The following is a 16,773-nucleotide window of genomic DNA, read 5'->3' as shown; positions in this document are numbered from 1 at the left end:
AATACCTGAGCCACAATCAGAGATTTCTATTCAGTAATCAGGGTGGAGCCAGGAGTCATCATGTTTAACTCCTCCTAGAGGACTTTTAAGAGCCCAGGATTAGGAGTCAAATTATTCAAATTCAAGGGCAGCTTTAGCATTGTACACTTGGTCCAGAACATATATTTAAACTGCCTCAACTCATTCTAAACAATGTCAACAATGATATTAATAAGTCTCCTGTAAGGTTGAGAATAGGAGACTATACAAACATACCCTTGCCATTATAGAAGTCACTGCCTAAAGTCAAGGTTGTTTCTGTCTAAAAACCATATAGCTGTCCAGGGGTGCCTCATTCTGCCCGATGGAGGAACTCAGGGATTTCTGTGTGGCCAGGTTAGAAAGCAAAGGATTGGGAGACATTGAACAGACTCTCCACTGCCCTGTGCCATTGACATAGGCTCTGGAAGTGCTCGCTCCAGTGTGCCAAGGAAGGGCAGTATTAGGACAATAGTGAGAACACATAATCAGAAGACTAAGACTCAGAAGGGCTGGACTGCCAGTGGGAAAGATTTGATAAGGTGTGTGGTCAACGGTGGTCAAGGCTTTACTGCCTTCTAGCGTTGTTATTCTCAGCCTGACCATGTAGACAAAGCACCTGAGGAGCTGTGTGCAAACTTCTGCAGAGCCATTAAACAGATGCATGATATCTAATCCCCACTCCTGACTTACTAAATAAGAATCTCCATGGGTGAGACTTGGGACTGATCTATCTATCCATCTTTCTCTTTTTTTCTTCCTTCCTCCCTCCCTTTCTTTCTTCCTTCCTTCCTTCATTCATTCCCTTCTTTCTTTCTTTTCTTGTAAACTCTCAGATACCAATTCTCTTATGCGTCCCCTGTAAGTTCAGTTGACTCTATCATTTATAGTGATAAATGAAAGAAGTGAGAATAGATGTGCGTGGATAGCAACCAGATTCTCAATGTTTACCAAGATGCCTTAAATGCATTAACTAATTTAATCATCCTAATCATTACCCCTTATTTAAAGATGACAATAAAGAGCTGAATGCCATGGAGATTATTATATACCTTGCAATCATGTTGTGATAAAACCAAGGGTCAACCATAAGTCTGTCTAAAATGAATAACACAAAAAATGTAAATAGGTATCACCTATCCACCAGTTACATAATGCACTCTCAGTTCTGTGAGATTGAATCTCCCCACCTCAATTTTATACTTGACATGATTGTTTTCAGGCTAACTAATTTGCTCTGGTCATATAGCTCATAAGAGGCAAAGCTGGGACCCTAACTCTCCATCTCTCAACCCTCATTGTATTTTTCTTTTCCTATTCACTTTTCCTATTCTATGTGCCTCAAAAATCAATAGTAATGGCCATAGCAAGAGCAACAGATATTTATCAGATGCTATGTCTGTATCAAACATTTCACTGAGATCTACACACGTATTATCTGTGTGCAGATCGTACCCTAAAGACAGAAGTTACTTTTTAGTTTTTGGTCTATCAACATATATGGCATGTTGTGAGAATGTCATCTGGGAGAGTTAGAAATGAACATTTTCAAGGAGTCCCAGATGTCTTAGACACACATAAAAGTAGCAGAAATAGTTCTGGGTCATTATTTTTTTTTTGAGGAGACACTTTTGCTTTGCTTTCTTTTTTCATCTTTCCAAAGGCTTTTTTATTGTTAATTTTCAGGAAGAGTAATGTTATCACTCATATGTAAGTAAAGTGTCTGTTTACTGAGCCTTACAAAGCAACAGAAGAAAAATACACATGGGACACTGCCTCATGTTCTGCGGTTTGCAATGATGTAAGTTTGAGCAGGGACTCTTGCCTTCTGTAACAGTGATACCATCTTCCAATGTTCCATGGTTGTCCAAGGTATGGGCCACTAAATTCCAAATATCCTGGCAAGGAGCCACAACAACACACACTGTGATGAGTTTGCCCAGGAACTAATATCTTGTGACTAATAGATAAAAACCTTTTGTAATCTATTAACTTAGCAGGCCAGCATACCCCAAAGCTAAGAATATCATCAGATATCATCTTAGTCCTAGAGAAACCGCCACCCCCTTGATGAACCTCTTCTCTAATGTACCCACCAATGTACTTTAAACTTGCCTTGATTTGTGACTTTATTTGTTCTGTATAAATATTAAAAACTTTATGACACTGCTTTCAATTGTAACATCCAATTTTGGATAGTCTACCTGTGACGTGGGCCATGCTCACTCATTATATGTTCCAGAATAAACTGTATCTTTTATTCCTTTGAATTGAGAACTATTTCTTTCAATGAGATTAGTCAGGGGCCAACCCAGAATGGCTATTAATTTGGAGTCAGTGTTGCCATTAGCTTATCCCTCATCCTGTGGCCTGGTTCAGCCTGTTACTGGTTACCTAACCTCACAAGTACTTACAAGCAGCCTATGGATCATGGAACTCAGTAAAAGGCCAGCACTTGCTTATTTTGAATCCGACAGTGATGAACAGAGCTTGGGCATTCGCCTCCCTTACACTTGAAGTAAGCTTCCTTTCTATTGTTCTGATTCCCTGCCTGCGCTGACAGACAGTGGAACTCTGGGGATGTATAAGGTCCCTACCACAAGAAAAGGATTTCTGTGTCTCCCATTATCTTGTCTCATCCTCAAGAATGTCAACAATCTCTTTATCTTTTGGCTTTAGGCTGACCTTTAAAGTGTGATACAGGGTTTATTCTTCCATACAGAAGGAGTCTTGCCTCTGAAGAAGATTCCCTCTTAGCTGATCTTTGTAAGGGAAGTACCCACTCTCACTTTTGGAAGTTACTGAAGGCCGATCATGTCATTTGTAAAGGGTGTAATTGACACTACCCATGAAATTTGTCTCAGCGGATGCTGGCATATGACTATTCACGTCTCAGTGTACGGAGAAGGAAATTGCTAGCGATGGAGGTTTCCTCATTCCTTTCTGCCTAGCATCTGCTGTCATTAAAACACCTGTAAAGAGAATCAACAGTTCTCACCCTCTGCTTGCTTTACTATTGTTGCATAAGGAAAACACCAGAAAGAAGCAAGAGGAAAAGGAGCAGGCACGTTAATTAGCAATAGCAACAAGGCTTTGTGTGCCCATCTGCCTGCAGTAGCTCAATGAAACAAAAGCCAGCCATTTGTCTGAATCCAATGAGTCATCAATTAGAATCAGTTCAGGACTGGTCCTTCCTAATGTGCTCAGTTCCACAGTTACAGCCACAGGCAGGTTGGGTCCACAGGCAGGTTGGCCCTGCTTGCAGCCGGGATCACCATTCATAACCTGAGTGATAGACCACACCTTGTGCTCAGTCCTATTCTTCTCTGAAATCATTCTGATTTACCTCAATTTCAAGGTCTCCATTTCCTTTTTGGCTACTAACACAGGTATTCTTGGGAAACAAATTCCAAATTGCCTCCCCCCCCCATAACACCCCAAGGTAGCCTCCTAGCAGAATCTGTCTCCATTTTGAAGGTAATATGCACAGCTGTGCCTAGGAACAAACCTCTCAGGATCAAGCCTGTAATATCTTTCTATCAACCCTGACCAAAAATGAAGTGGTCACGGACCCTGACATCATGAGAATGTGGAAACAAATGTAAAGAAATGGCCATGGGTTCTGAAGGGTTTACTTACAAAGATAAGTAGAGAGGGTGGCATAAAGATGAGTGAGAAGGTGGAGCTGAGACACTTGGATGTCTCGGGATAGGATACATAAGTTTTGCTTCCTTGTGCTCATTCCACACCCTTCCTAGAGCAAATTCCTCAGGAATCCAGAGTTGCCATTGGTTTTTATTTCTTTCTGTTTACTCACTGCTGGTTTCTAAGCTCTTAGAACTACACCTGCTAGATGTTTCTGTGTATAAGTGGCAAACACATGGATGGAACAAAAAGACAGGAAAAAATTTAGAGCCAGTGATGAGGCCTTAAGCAACAGCTATCGGAGTGCTGAAGATCCAGAGAGGAGAATGCCACAGAATTCAAGTGAAATAAAAGTCAGCTCTGAAGATACACATTTCTAGCATGTTAGATCAACATAAAAGGAAAGCTACTTCCCCAGAGTCGTTATCCTTAGGCTGCTCTCAGCTTTGTCTCAGCCAGCTGCAATCCATGACAAGCTGTCTCAGTGGTCACTTGATTGTGTCCTCAGTGTTAGAAAAGGGGACCAGAAAAAAAGCTGATAGACTCTAGATCAGCATCTTTTACCACATTTTACCACACAACTGGCACAGCATTGAAATCTCTGCTAGCAACGAGACCTCAGAGTCCTCACCACCCTGGAGACCTCATGTCACACCCCCATTACACACAAGAAAACTGAAGTTCAAAGAGAACAAATGATTTGCACCATGTCTCAAATACCCAGTGAAGTCTAGAATCACATAAAGTCTACATGAATCAAACATTCTTGCTCCGAATTAATGAACCAAAAGTTACTCCAGAACTGGATATACTTCAGGAAACCCCAGCAGCCATCACTTTGAAGCCAGTCCGAGCTACATGTGAGACAGACTCATACAATGGAACACAATAGTAAACTAACCTTCCAGTGCTCCTGCCCAGTTGTATCTTCTGAGTTATTCATCTTGCTCTGTTCAGTATATCACTCACTCCTAAGTTGAAGCAATACAAGTAAGAAAGAGGCTGCTAAAATTCGGTCCTTTCTTTTTCTGTTAATGAGGAAATTTTTCTAAAAAAAAATTAAATAAAATAGGCTGACACTTAACACACTACATCCAGTTTTACTCACATACAAAGTGTTTATGCCAAGAATGACTAGTAAGAAAATAAAAGACTGTATTGAAAACTTACCACAGTTTTCTCTTTGTTCAAATCTCTTCATGTGGAGCTGTGTAACTAGCTCCTCATTGCTGGTGAAGAGATAAGTACTGCTTACACTCAAGGAAATCCTGTTACCCCTAGAGTATCCCAGAGACTACATTGGCATTTCCCAGAAAATTCTCCTTCCTGAACTTAAAGCCAGTTAGCATTAGCTCTACCACACCTACAGAAACCTGGCCCATGACAACCTGCAATTAGTGTCATCAGACATAGAGGAATAATGGTCAACTCATTAGTTAAGCTCCCAGCTACTACTTCACTTTTGGGAAAGTATTACTGAAATATTAGCAGGTTCTTCTCCTGTAAGTAGTAGTGTAGCAAGGACTCCTGAATGTAGTAAGGACACTTATTTATTTTTCACTGTCACCAAAATGTTCCCTGATTACTTATTTCTGTGCAATTCTTCAGTCAGCTGTTCACTGTGTTAACATTTAGCTAAAAGGGCTCTGAATGGGATTAGGCCCACCTATGACTCTGCTTCCTTCTGGGCCAGTCTTCTAAGGCAATTGGTTTACATTCACTGGACCACATATAAGAAAATATATAAGTACTCCAAACTGCAGCCATCTTTTGACCTAATCGTATAAAGATTAAGAAAACTCAAGAATGAACATCCACAGTCATTGTTGCTGGTTTCATCATCTGAAACTACTAACTACACACTATTTCCTTTTTGCTTAAGACATAAACCATATGAGGTGAAGAGAAATACAGTTATGATATGTACAGTTGGCTGTCTTATGACTAAAAAATTAAGTAAACCAATGATATTAAGGGAAATAATTCAAAAGGTAGAAATAACATATGTTAAAGAGTGGAACTGCTCTCCTAACTACAATCTTTTCTGGAACAAGGGTGGTATCAAAACTGAGCCTGTGGGGAAAATGCTTTTTTTTTATATCATGTATTAGTCACATATAGGGAAGTATGCAAACTGATGCTAATTATTCTATGCAGTGACCAAAGACTTTCCTATCTGGTCTATCTAATATCCCATAAATTTTGAGTTTTCTAGACTGGAAACAACAATTTTTCTAGGCTTTTGTGAGCAACTGACTGCTGTATTTCCAAGTTAGGATACTATCACTGAATGCTTAAGGCTGGATAACATATGAAAATAATTTTATGTCTCACAGTCCTGGAGGCTAGGAGAAACATCAATGGCATCTTCCCAAAAGGAAGGTGAAGGACTTCGTCCTATATCACAGGACAAACGGAGCAAGTTTCTAGCTCAAGTGTCTTCCCTTATAAAGCCAGTTATGCCATCACACAGGCGCTACATTCATGACCCGTCTGAATCCTAATGACTTCCCAAAGGGCCTGCATCCATATATCATTGTGGTTGGAAGGGAAATGGGCCCCAAAGGAGTGGCATTATTAGGAGGCGTGGCCTTATTAGAGGAAGTATGTCACTGTAGGGGCAGGCTTTGAGGGCTCTCTTGCTCAAGTTTCCCTAATGTGACTGCCAGTTGACTCTGTTTCCTGCAAGCCAAGATGTAGCCAGTCCTCTCAGCCCCATCTCCATGCCTGCCTGTGTGCTGCTATGCTCCCTGTCATGATGATAATGGACTGAACCTCTGAAACTGTAAGCAAGCCACCTCAATTAAATGTCCCTTTATAAAAGTTGCCATGGTCACAGTATCTCCTCACAGCAATAATAATAATAATAATATTAATATTAAAATAATAAACAACCCTAACTAACACAATCACTTAATGGGAATTTGAAGATTAAGTCTCCAGTGTATGACTATTTGGGGGAACATAGTAAAATCATAGCCTCCAAGTTTTACCCCCAGCTTCCAGTAGTTTCTTCAAATAGTTGGGTTTTTGTTTTTGTTGTTATTATTTTTGCTTTGCAACAAGGTCATACCATGTAACCTTGACTGGCCTGGAACTTACTGTATAGATCAGATTGGCCTCCAATTCACAGAGATCTGCCTGCTTCTGCCTCAGAGTGCTGGTATTAAAAGTATGCACCACCATGCCTGTCTCAAACAGAATTTTAATCAGTATAATGTTAAATCCTTGAGGGTCCCCTTTTAGGCACCTGAGTGTCCCTTTATTTATGAGGGTCTTATGTTTTTTGAACTCTAGTCTGATCATAGACACCTCAGTGACCCTCGATTTTTCCCTTCAACTTCTCAGCTTCAGAAATCCAGATTGCACCTGCATTTGAAACCACCCTTCATGAAAATTCCCTCCAGGCTGTAACCAAGGCAAAGTGAATGCCTATTTTTGCTTCTGCCTTCTATATTTTCCTCATTGCCTGATGTCCAATGGTGTATAATGCATTTTAAACGTATTTCATCTGATATTTTTTAGTTATTTCAAGCAAATGTAAATCTTCATCTTTTTAAACTTTTTAAAGTTTAGCCTCCTTTCATCCAATATACAAACCATACATAGAAGTCATTCTCCCTTATCCCATATTTGCAAAGGAGATCCTGGAACTCACCCTGACCCTGAAACCAGAGCGAAATAAACATACTAGAAACGGAGCCAGTGAAAGAAATACACCCCTGCCCCAAAACTAGAGCCAAAAAAAAAAAAAAAGTCCCAGTGAACGAAACATAGTTTGGCCCTGACACCAGAACCAACTCTGCCCCCTCCAAAACTCCACCCCTAAAATGCCCTATATAAGCCCTCTGCCTGTTGAGTTGTGGGCTGTCCTTTCCCATCTTGGTAGAGGTAGCCATACTCTTGAACGCCTCCTTCCCAAATAAATCTCTTAAAGGAGTTTTGGGTGAAGATCTTTTACTGGTGTGGAACAGAAGAACCTTTGCTGAGACGTTCCCTTAGAGGGGCTGAGCAGAAAAAAAAATAAAGAAGAAACTTGGCTGAGATGTGCTCTTAAGCGGACTAAGTAGAAAAACCAAAACAGAAGAAACAGTTGCATCTTCTGGGAAACTCCCTTGGGGGTGGAGCACAAAAAGTAACTTTTCACCAGAGCTGGAGGAGATTTCTACATTTTTTAGGGGTTTCCTCTTTAGCAGAGTGAAGCAGAAGTAACATTTTGGGGCAGATCTAAGAAGAGCAGAAGAAATGGATAGCTCAGTGAGGACTATCCCTTAGGGGAATAAAGCAGAGTTCAGCTACAATGGCTCTCCCTGGGAGAGGAGCAGGAATGCTACATTCTGCAGGGAGACCATCCCCCCATCACACCTCAGCCTCCACAGCTGTCCTATTGCAGCTCCAGCCTCCAGAGCTGTCCCTTTACAGCTCCAGATATAGCCTGACTTCCTGACAAGTCAGGATGCTTTTACCTCCAGAGCTGTAACACTCACACATTTACCTCAGAGTCATCTAGGATGCTTCCCCAAAATGTGCATTGATATATCCCCAAATGTTGTTTTACCTTCAGCACGGTGGCTGGGCCTTAAGCTTCTGCTGTTTCAACCAGTAATTCTGACTCTGCAGTTGTCGGCCTGCTTCTCTGGCAGCAGCCTGGCCTCCCAGGCCACAGCAGCTCTGCCACTGATGCTAAAGGTAGCTATAACTAAATCTCTATCATTCTGTTTATAAACAAAACTGGAGACTCAAAGGCTTGGAGGAAAGTGTGCTACCTCCAGGAGGTGGAGTAGCAACCAGCTGACCTTCTCTCCCTGCTGGTGCCTCCCAAAAGCCCATTCTTCTGCTCTGCCAAAACAGAAAAAGTCATGCCACTCAAAACCCCTCCCTGCTACTTTTGCTGTATCTCTCTGTCTCTTACAGATGCCCTCTGATGCTCTGCCATTACTTTCTGTCAGCTAGCTTCTAACTCAACCTCCTGACCGCAGGTTAATTTTATTTAATGAATGCAAAAGCAAACTTGGGGTTCACAGAGAGTGATCCCATGTACCCCACAACACCCAAATCTATTGAAAATAGGTTTCCTGAAACTAAAATGTGAGACTTGCTGCCATTGCTATAATAATTAGTTAACAGAGACAATGAAAGTTCAGAAATCGCTGCGGTAAGGCAATAGACTCAGAAAAGTGAGCAGCAGAGAGATGGAGGAATAATCCTGGCTACATCCACACGAGAGCTTCCTTAGACACTACAACCCTAAATGTCCAAGCCAAACCAACCAGGAAACCACTGTGTCCACATCTGTGTTTGCACTTAGCTCATCTAGTAATTAGCAAACAATGGTAGACATGTTCTTACCAAGGAATTTTCAGTAGTGGTAACAACACCAACTACCAACTTTTATTATCTAGTTTCAAGGGCATTTAGGATGATCTCTTCCACCATCGTGGCCCACAACAGATATATGCCTAGCAAAGGAAATGAACTGCCTAAAATTAATTGTAGGTGGTGAAGAGAAAACAGGCCAAGGTTGCCAGAGGAGCCAGTACATTGTATGTCTAAAGTAAAGACCTTTGACTGGGCCTTGGTTTTAGGCCCGGCATCTGATTTGTTTTGAAACTTGGGAAAGGAGCTCAGTGCTGGGAAGACGTTCATAGAAGTGGTTTCCATGCTTGATCTAATGACTGAGAAAACAAAGTGTAACTCTTCAGCTCAGTCACTATGTGTTCTCCAGTTAAACCTGTTTTCACTCAAAACCTGCCAGCCCTCCCTTACCTTAGCATTTAGAAAATCTATTAGGCAAATGAGGAAATGGAAACAGGTGGATACACAAGCTTGCCAGGATAGTTTCTGGACTTTCAGCTTGGCACAAGCATCTGATTTGATTTAAAACACAATGCAAAGCCATTTGAAGGATTAAATAGAATGGGGTGACTGAATTAAAGTTTTCCTCTGAGAGATTTGTGAACATTTTTAATCTTGTTGATTTTCTCAAACAATGAACTCTTCATTTCATTGACTCTTTGATTTGGATTTTGTTTCTCTTTGATTTCAGTCCTGAGTTTCTTTTTTTTCTCTCTTTTTTTTTTCTTCCCATCTGCTCTTTTGGGATGTTATTTATTCTTGTTGTGTAATAATCAACAGAAGAAAGACTGACAACCACTCTGATTAACCCACTTATAAGTATATACTTTATTAGCTGGACCAAGAACAAGCTAGTGCCTCAGAGTCTCTTGGTGCCTAAGCTCAATGGTATGGAATTTTTAATTGCAAAACTCACACAGATTACAACTTACATCAAAGTTGAATAAGGGCCAGAGTAACCTTGAAATGTTCAGTCTTGGCAGATCAGAGTAATTACTTCAGATATAACATGACAATTTTTTTACTTATATTTTTCCAGTTATTTTAGCTTACATTTATTATTTTGGTTAATACATCTGGACCATGGTCAAAACCATGGAAATCAACACAATTCCTAGAAGCAGAGGACATGATGGCAGGGGTTGAAGTGACAGCTGAGTAACAGAGTTCAAATAGAGGAGAAGGGTTATCTGCCCAGTGGAGAAGCTCCAGGCCTGAAGAGTGAAGGACAATGGCTTACTCAGAATGAGAGGAAAGCAAAAAACATAAAAAGGAGACAATCACTTTCAGCCATAGGCCAACCCAACTAAAAGATATGAGACAGGGCCCTTCATTTCTACAAACATACCTGTTGACGTGTTGACGTGAAATGGCAGCCTCTTAAAAACCTGGTTAAAACAAAGTTGGTGAGGTAACATATGTGGAGCTCCTAACAGATGCTGGAGGTAAGTCAGTTTTGTTGAATTAAAGGTGGAGGGGGCCATGAGAAAGGCTGCTGAAGTTATAAACAACCATAGTCTGAATGGAAGACCACAGCAAGTCAAAGAAGACACCAACTGTGAACACAAAAGAAGAGCCATGGAAAAGGCTGGCAGACTTGGAATCCCAGCATTTGTAGCAGATCTGGATTAAAAAATTGGCTGGATGAAACTGAAGTAAGTGTTTAGTGTGGCTGGTGTGGTGGTCCAAGCAAACATTCTGGAAGGTAAAGATGGGAAAATCCATGGAATAAGTACTGTGACTTTTCAGCAATCTATGTTTAATGGCCATCAACTGTTTGATACACATCAAAATGGATGACAGGAAATTTTTTCTCCTCCTGAACACCCACAACAACTTTCTAAGGACTTGTTGGTATTGGTATAGAGGTCAGCCCATTGATGGCAATCACCTGAACAAAGGCCTTGGAATGGAAAACCTGGGACCTTCAGAAATAGGAATGTAAGACATAGGATTGGAATAAGTAAAATATGAGGTATGGACCCTTTGGTGGGGGTATAGAAAACATGGGACAGTTTGTATCTGGGATGAACATGAGCCAGATAAATGAAGTCCCAAAGCAGGAAGAGGCTGTCCCCCTGAAATAGAGAGGATGGGCCCTGGCATTGCTTTGTTGGGGGTTTTGGCAAGAAGCACATGGGTGCAGGCCTACACATTTATTCAGCGGGTTCTGGAGTTGAATATATGGGCTTGGTCACAGACCACCTGGGCTCAGTTGAAGCCATGGGCATTGGCATTGACTATGTGGGCTCTATTACTGAACACATAGGCTAGACCACAAACTTCATTGCATCTGGCATCCAGTGCATGGGTGTCAGCATGGGTATTGACATGGAGTATATGACTGGGTCCATTGACTGTGTGGGTCAAAGCATTGAACACATGGGCTCTGGTGTAGAGCACATTGACATTGTCCCTGCCATGAGAGCACTGGTTTGAGCATAGATGCCATGGTGCCCGCAGACATGGGGCCTGGCCTGGAGCACATGGGTGTGGAGCACATGAGCCTGGAGTGAATGGTTGCCAACAACATGGAAACATGTGCCCTGCCATGGGCCCAGCATTAGGTACTGGCATTGAGCAAATGAACCTATCCTTGGATGACAAGTTGGTACTGTCTTTGACTGAACCATTGAGATGGAGAAGGACAACTTTGGAGGAAATTTCCTGGGTTCCTTTTAAGGAGCGTTGTGCCAAGAGCAACCAGGAGGACATACCAGATATTTGTGTAGGGATGTATTATTTATGATTTCTTAAAGCTCAGCTGAGGAGTCAACAAAGCAAAGTCATCCACAAGCCATAGAAGCCAGGCACATACCTTTAATCCCAGCAGCAAGAAACGAGGAGGTAGTGGTACACACCTTTAATCCTAGGTCTCAGAATTAAGAGGTAGACAGATCTCTGTGAGTTCAAATCCACCCAGATCTACACAAGAGTGAATCAGTCTAAAAGATAATTCTAGCTCACACCTTTAATCCCAACATTAGAGATGTATATAAGACAGAAGCAAGGTCTCAGTAGAGCATTAATTCTCCAGTCATGCTGGTGAGAACTCATGAAGACAGGATCAGCCCATTCAGCCTGAAGTAGAGGTAAGAAGCTAGTGACCAGCTGCTTTACTTTTCTGATATTCAGCCTGAAGCTTAAACCCAATGTCACTCTCTGGGTCATTTTATTTTTTCAAGTTACATATTTGTGAGAACTTTGTCACTTGATTTTAATGAAGATGCTAAAGGGCAAATTCAATGAATGTGTCCACGTGCTGTATACCTACATTAAAATGAAGACTGTAAAGTCTAAGGGTTTGTGGTGTGGTTAAGTTTAAGCCTCTAGAAGTGGCTGATAGAGCCTGCTAGATGGTGAATGGCAAGAAGCTGAGTGTCTTAGTTAGGGTTTCTTTTGCTATGATGAGACACCATGACCACAACAACTCTTATAATGGAAAACATTTAACTGGGTGGCTTAGAGTTCAGAAGTTCAGTTCATTATCATCATGGTGGAACATGGTAGTGTGCAGGCAGACATAGTTCTGGAGAGGTAACAGAGAGTTCAACATCTTGAGTAGGCAACAAGAAGTAGTCTAAGACACTAGGCATGCCTTGAGCATATTTGAGACTGCCAGTGGCCATATCAGATAAGCAGCAGGTGGCAATTGACTTCATCTCTGATAGGCGAATCTCAGATAGGCAAGGTCCCAAGACCACAGACCCTGGAATGTCTTGCTTCCGCTTTGCCTTTACATATTTGCTGCTGCAATCTTTCTCTGGTATCTGGCATGGTGTGAATGGGTATGGGAGATCTCCACTGCATATAATGTACTGTATTTTTTACCCATGGACTATTATGAAAATGATTTCTTCCTAAGGTATCCTGTCTAATTAATAATAATAGCAATAATGTTAGTTTGCATAGAATTTTTATGATAAGAAATAAAACAAGGAAGTGTCACACAACTAGAACACATGAGTTACTATTGAGAAGCCATATAGACTGTTGTTTAGGTTAATGATTAAGAAAAATAATTGAGTCCCAGTAGCCCAACTTGCTTAAATTCTGTTAACCTTAATGTTGGGAGATGTATTCACAGGTTTCAGAGTGCATAGTACCTGAAGCAAAGCTTTGAAAACAAATTAATGTTAGACTAAGATGTGTTTTTAGCAAAAAGCTTGGAAATTTAAAAAAAAACACAAGAAGATAATATAAAGTTTTAGAAAGGCAAATAGCTGAATGTGGATCTTGTTAAGGTCTGGGAACAAGAACAAAGCAACCCAATTATTATTAGCTGACTTGCCTTTCTTGCTAGGGTTGGTTGATGACCAACGGTGATTATTAATCCATTATACCCATTTCTGCCCTCAATCTCATGATATAAAAAACTATTGATGAGTGGGTATGTAATCTAAGGGTTTAAAGTAGAGCTGACTGATTATTCTTCTTATATAAAGATTTAGGTTTGTGATTCCTTTAAGACTCCTTATAAGATTATCCTTCAAGATAAGTAATAAAGTAATTGCCCCTTCTTTGTAACTGCAAAGTGCAGCCTGTCAGTAAAAGAACTGAATGAGAAGAATACCTTGCTTGATCACACAGTTAACCTAAAACAAGTTGCTTGGACATGAATGTACATAGGTTCTTGGGATAATTTGTTCTTCACCTGTAATTTGTAAAATGTTTAATCATGTAAGGGATATGCTGGCTGGTTTTTTGCTGTTTGTTTTGTATTCACTCACTTGAAAAACAGAATGTAAACACATTGTTATCCCTATATTACCTGAAAAAATTTGTTGGGCTGTAAAAGCTGTAGGAAAATTGTACAGTAGAAAGACTAGAGAAGAATAGAGAGTAAAAAGGAGTTGTCAAGAGAGACTGTAAGTGTCTTTTTCCCTAACCCCCTCAGATAGAGAAGTCTAGTATGCTCCAACATGGTGGCTTCTCTTTGAACCCTGAAATGCTGGAAGTTGGTGCCCCAGGCAGCAAAATGAGACCTCAAAGCTGCCTCCTTGACACACTTCCTTCAACAGGATCACATCCACTCCAAGAAGACCACACCTCTTAATAGTGCCACTCCTTTTGGGGAACATTTTCTGTCAAACCACCTCACTGAGAGAGATTGATATTCGAATCAATGGAAATGCTTAAGCAGTTGCCTTTTATAAACATTAATTCCCAACCTCCAGGCTTGCAGTTTTTCTTATTAACCATTTGAATTTTGTATAAAGATGTTTTTAAAACTCAGATGCTTTAGGCAGTAATCTGAATTACTTCTTTAATGACCAGGGTTCCATTTGACTGCATTGAGATTGTAATGTGCACTATTTTTAATTTGTGATTGTGGTACCTTATTAGCAACAAACATAACTTTGATAGTAAATAACAGTTCCCAGGATAGGGGGAATTTCACATGTGTTGCCAAGAGAGAATTAACCATTAGGGAAGGAGGTAGACAACAGAGAACTATCTTAAGCAAGCACTAAATGGAGTCAGAACAAGATGGCATTGACTGAGTTACTTGTTTTTCAAGAGTTTTCAAGTATACCATTAAGAGTTTTTAATGTGAGCTCTCCAGCTTTGTTTTGGTCTTATGTGAGACTTAGTGCTATGAATTCGCCTCTTAGAACTGTTGTATTTTTATTTTCATTCAGTTCTAAAAGTTTTCAGTTTCTTTCTTGATTTCTTTTTTATTTAAATTAGAAACATGAATGCTTCACATGTCAATCCCAGCTCCCTTTCCCATCCCTCCTCCCTTGTCCCTCCACCAGCACCCCTCTGGCCCCCCACCCAATCCCCATATCATTCCCCAGGGAGGGTGAGGCCCTGCTTGGGGGGAACTCCAGAGTCTGTCGTTTCATCCAGGAAGGACCTAAGCCATTTCCCATGTGTCCAGGCTGAGAGACCATCCCTCTATGTGGAATGGACTCCCAAAATGCATTCATATGCCATGGTAAACACTGATCTACTACACAAGGCCCCACAGATTTTTGAGGCCTCCTCACTGACACTACATTCATGGAGTCTGGATCCTCTGTTGGCCTCTCAGCCATCAGTCTGGGGTTCAAGAGTTCCCCCTTGTCTGGTCAGCTGTCTTTGTGGGTTTCACGAGCACAGACTTGACCCTTTTGCTCATCACTCCTCCATCTCTGTCACTGGGTTCCAGAAGTTCAGTTCAGTGTTTAGCTATGGGTATCTATCTCTGCTTCCATCAGTCACTGGATGAAGGTTCTAGGATGGCATATGAGGTACTCATAGACCTTATCATCAAGGAGGGACTATTAATGTAGTCTCTCCACTATTGCTTAGTTTGCCAGTTGGTATTATCCTTGTAAGTCTCTGGAGATCTCACTAGTGTCAGCTCTCTCTTCAAGGCTATAATGACCCCATCTATTATGGTATCTCTCATCCTGCTCTCCTCTGTTCTTACCTTGACTCAACTTTCCTGCTCCCCATTGCCTTCTTCTCCCCTCCTTTTATCCCCCTCTCTTTTTTTCTGGTTCCCTCTCCCCTCCCCTGATGTTCCTTATCTGCTCAGGAGACATTGGCTCATTCCATTTCATTCATCTCTCTCGTGAAACTCCCTGTTTTCCAGATTCACTGGCACTGGGATTGTATTTCTTTTTGTGACTGGGTTACCTCACTCCGGAGGGTTTCTTCTAGTGCCATCCATTTGCCTGCAAATTTCAAGATTCCATTGTTTTTTCCGTTGAGTAGTACTCCATTTTGTAAATGCACCACATTTTCACTATCCACTTTTAGTTGTGGGGCATCTAGGTTGCTTCCAGGATCTAGCTATTACATATAATGCTGCTATGAACATAGTGGAACACACATCCTTGTTGTGTGAACAGGCATCTTTTGGGAATATGCCTAAGAGTGGAATTTCTGGGTATTGTGGTAGATTTGAGTCCCATTTTCCTGAGGAAGCTCCAGACTGATTTCCAAAGTGGCTATACAAGTTTGCACTCCCACCAGCAATGGACAAGTGTTCCCTTTTCTCTACATCCTTTCCAGCATAAACTGTCATTGGAGTTTTTTATTTTAGCCATTCTGACAGGAGTAAGATGATATCTCAGAGTTGTTTTGATTTGCACTTCCCTAAAGGCTAAGGATGTTGAGCTCTGTCTTAAATGTCTCTCGGCCATTTTATACTCCTCTATTGAGAATTCTCTATTTAGTTCAGTCCCCCACTTTTCAATTGGATCCTTTGGTGCATTGGAGACTTGCTTCTTGAGTTCTTTGTAAATTTTGGAGATCAGCCCTCTGTCAGATGGGGGGTTAGTGAATATATTTTCACAATCTGTGGGGTACCTTTATGTCTTGCTGACTGTGTCCTTTGCCTTACAGAACCTTCTCAGTTTCAGGAGGTCCCATTTATTAATTGTCAATCACAGTGTTTGTGCTAATGGTGTTATGTTCAGGAAGCAGTCTCCTGTACCAATTCCTTCAAGGGTACCTCCCATTTTCTCTTCTAAGAGGTTCAGTGTGGCTGGATTTATGTTAAGGTCTTTGATCCATTTAGACTTAAGTTTTGTGCATGGCAATAAACATGGATCTATCTGCCATCTTCTACATGCCAATATACAGTTTTGCCAGCACCATTTGTTGAAGATGCTATCTTTTTTCCATTGTATAATTTTAGCTTCTTTGTTGAAAATCAGGTATTCATAGGTTTGTGGATTAATCTCAGGGTTTTCAATTTCCATTGGTCTATCTGTCTATTTTTGTGCCAATACCAAGCTTTTTTCAGGACTATAGTTCTAT

At 41.0% G+C, this 16,773-nt stretch overlaps 1 protein-coding gene and 1 pseudogene across 3 annotated transcripts in view; one reads left to right on the top strand and one right to left on the bottom strand.

Annotated features, from left to right (window-relative positions):
- The window catches only part of LOC101831861 (transmembrane protein 45A-like), a 33,186-nt gene extending 28,216 nt beyond the window's left edge, over positions 1 to 4,970 (bottom strand). Inside the window, exons 1-2 of one of the 3 annotated variants that reach the window (XM_040750643.1) lie at positions 4,834 to 4,970; positions 4,565 to 4,711 (exon numbers count right to left, since the gene is read on the bottom strand). In XM_040750643.1, coding sequence (XP_040606577.1) covers positions 4,565 to 4,606 — 42 coding nt within the window. In that variant the 5' untranslated portion in view covers positions 4,607 to 4,711; positions 4,834 to 4,970. The remainder of the gene's footprint in view (positions 1 to 4,564; positions 4,712 to 4,833) is intronic. The other 2 variants (XM_040750644.1, XM_040750645.1) reach the window with 2 other exon arrangements.
- Positions 4,971 to 8,795: 3,825 nt separating this feature from the next.
- Positions 8,796 to 14,074, top strand: LOC101832117 (annotated as a pseudogene).
- Positions 14,075 to 16,773: the final 2,699 nt, after the last annotated feature.

The sequence above is a fragment of the Mesocricetus auratus genome, unplaced genomic scaffold (assembly GCF_017639785.1).
Source record: "Mesocricetus auratus isolate SY011 unplaced genomic scaffold, BCM_Maur_2.0 Super-Scaffold_100008, whole genome shotgun sequence".
Taxonomy (NCBI): domain Eukaryota; kingdom Metazoa; phylum Chordata; class Mammalia; order Rodentia; family Cricetidae; genus Mesocricetus; species Mesocricetus auratus.
The sequence above is the reverse complement of the archived record's forward strand: the minus strand, read 5'-3'. Positions and strand labels throughout refer to the sequence as shown.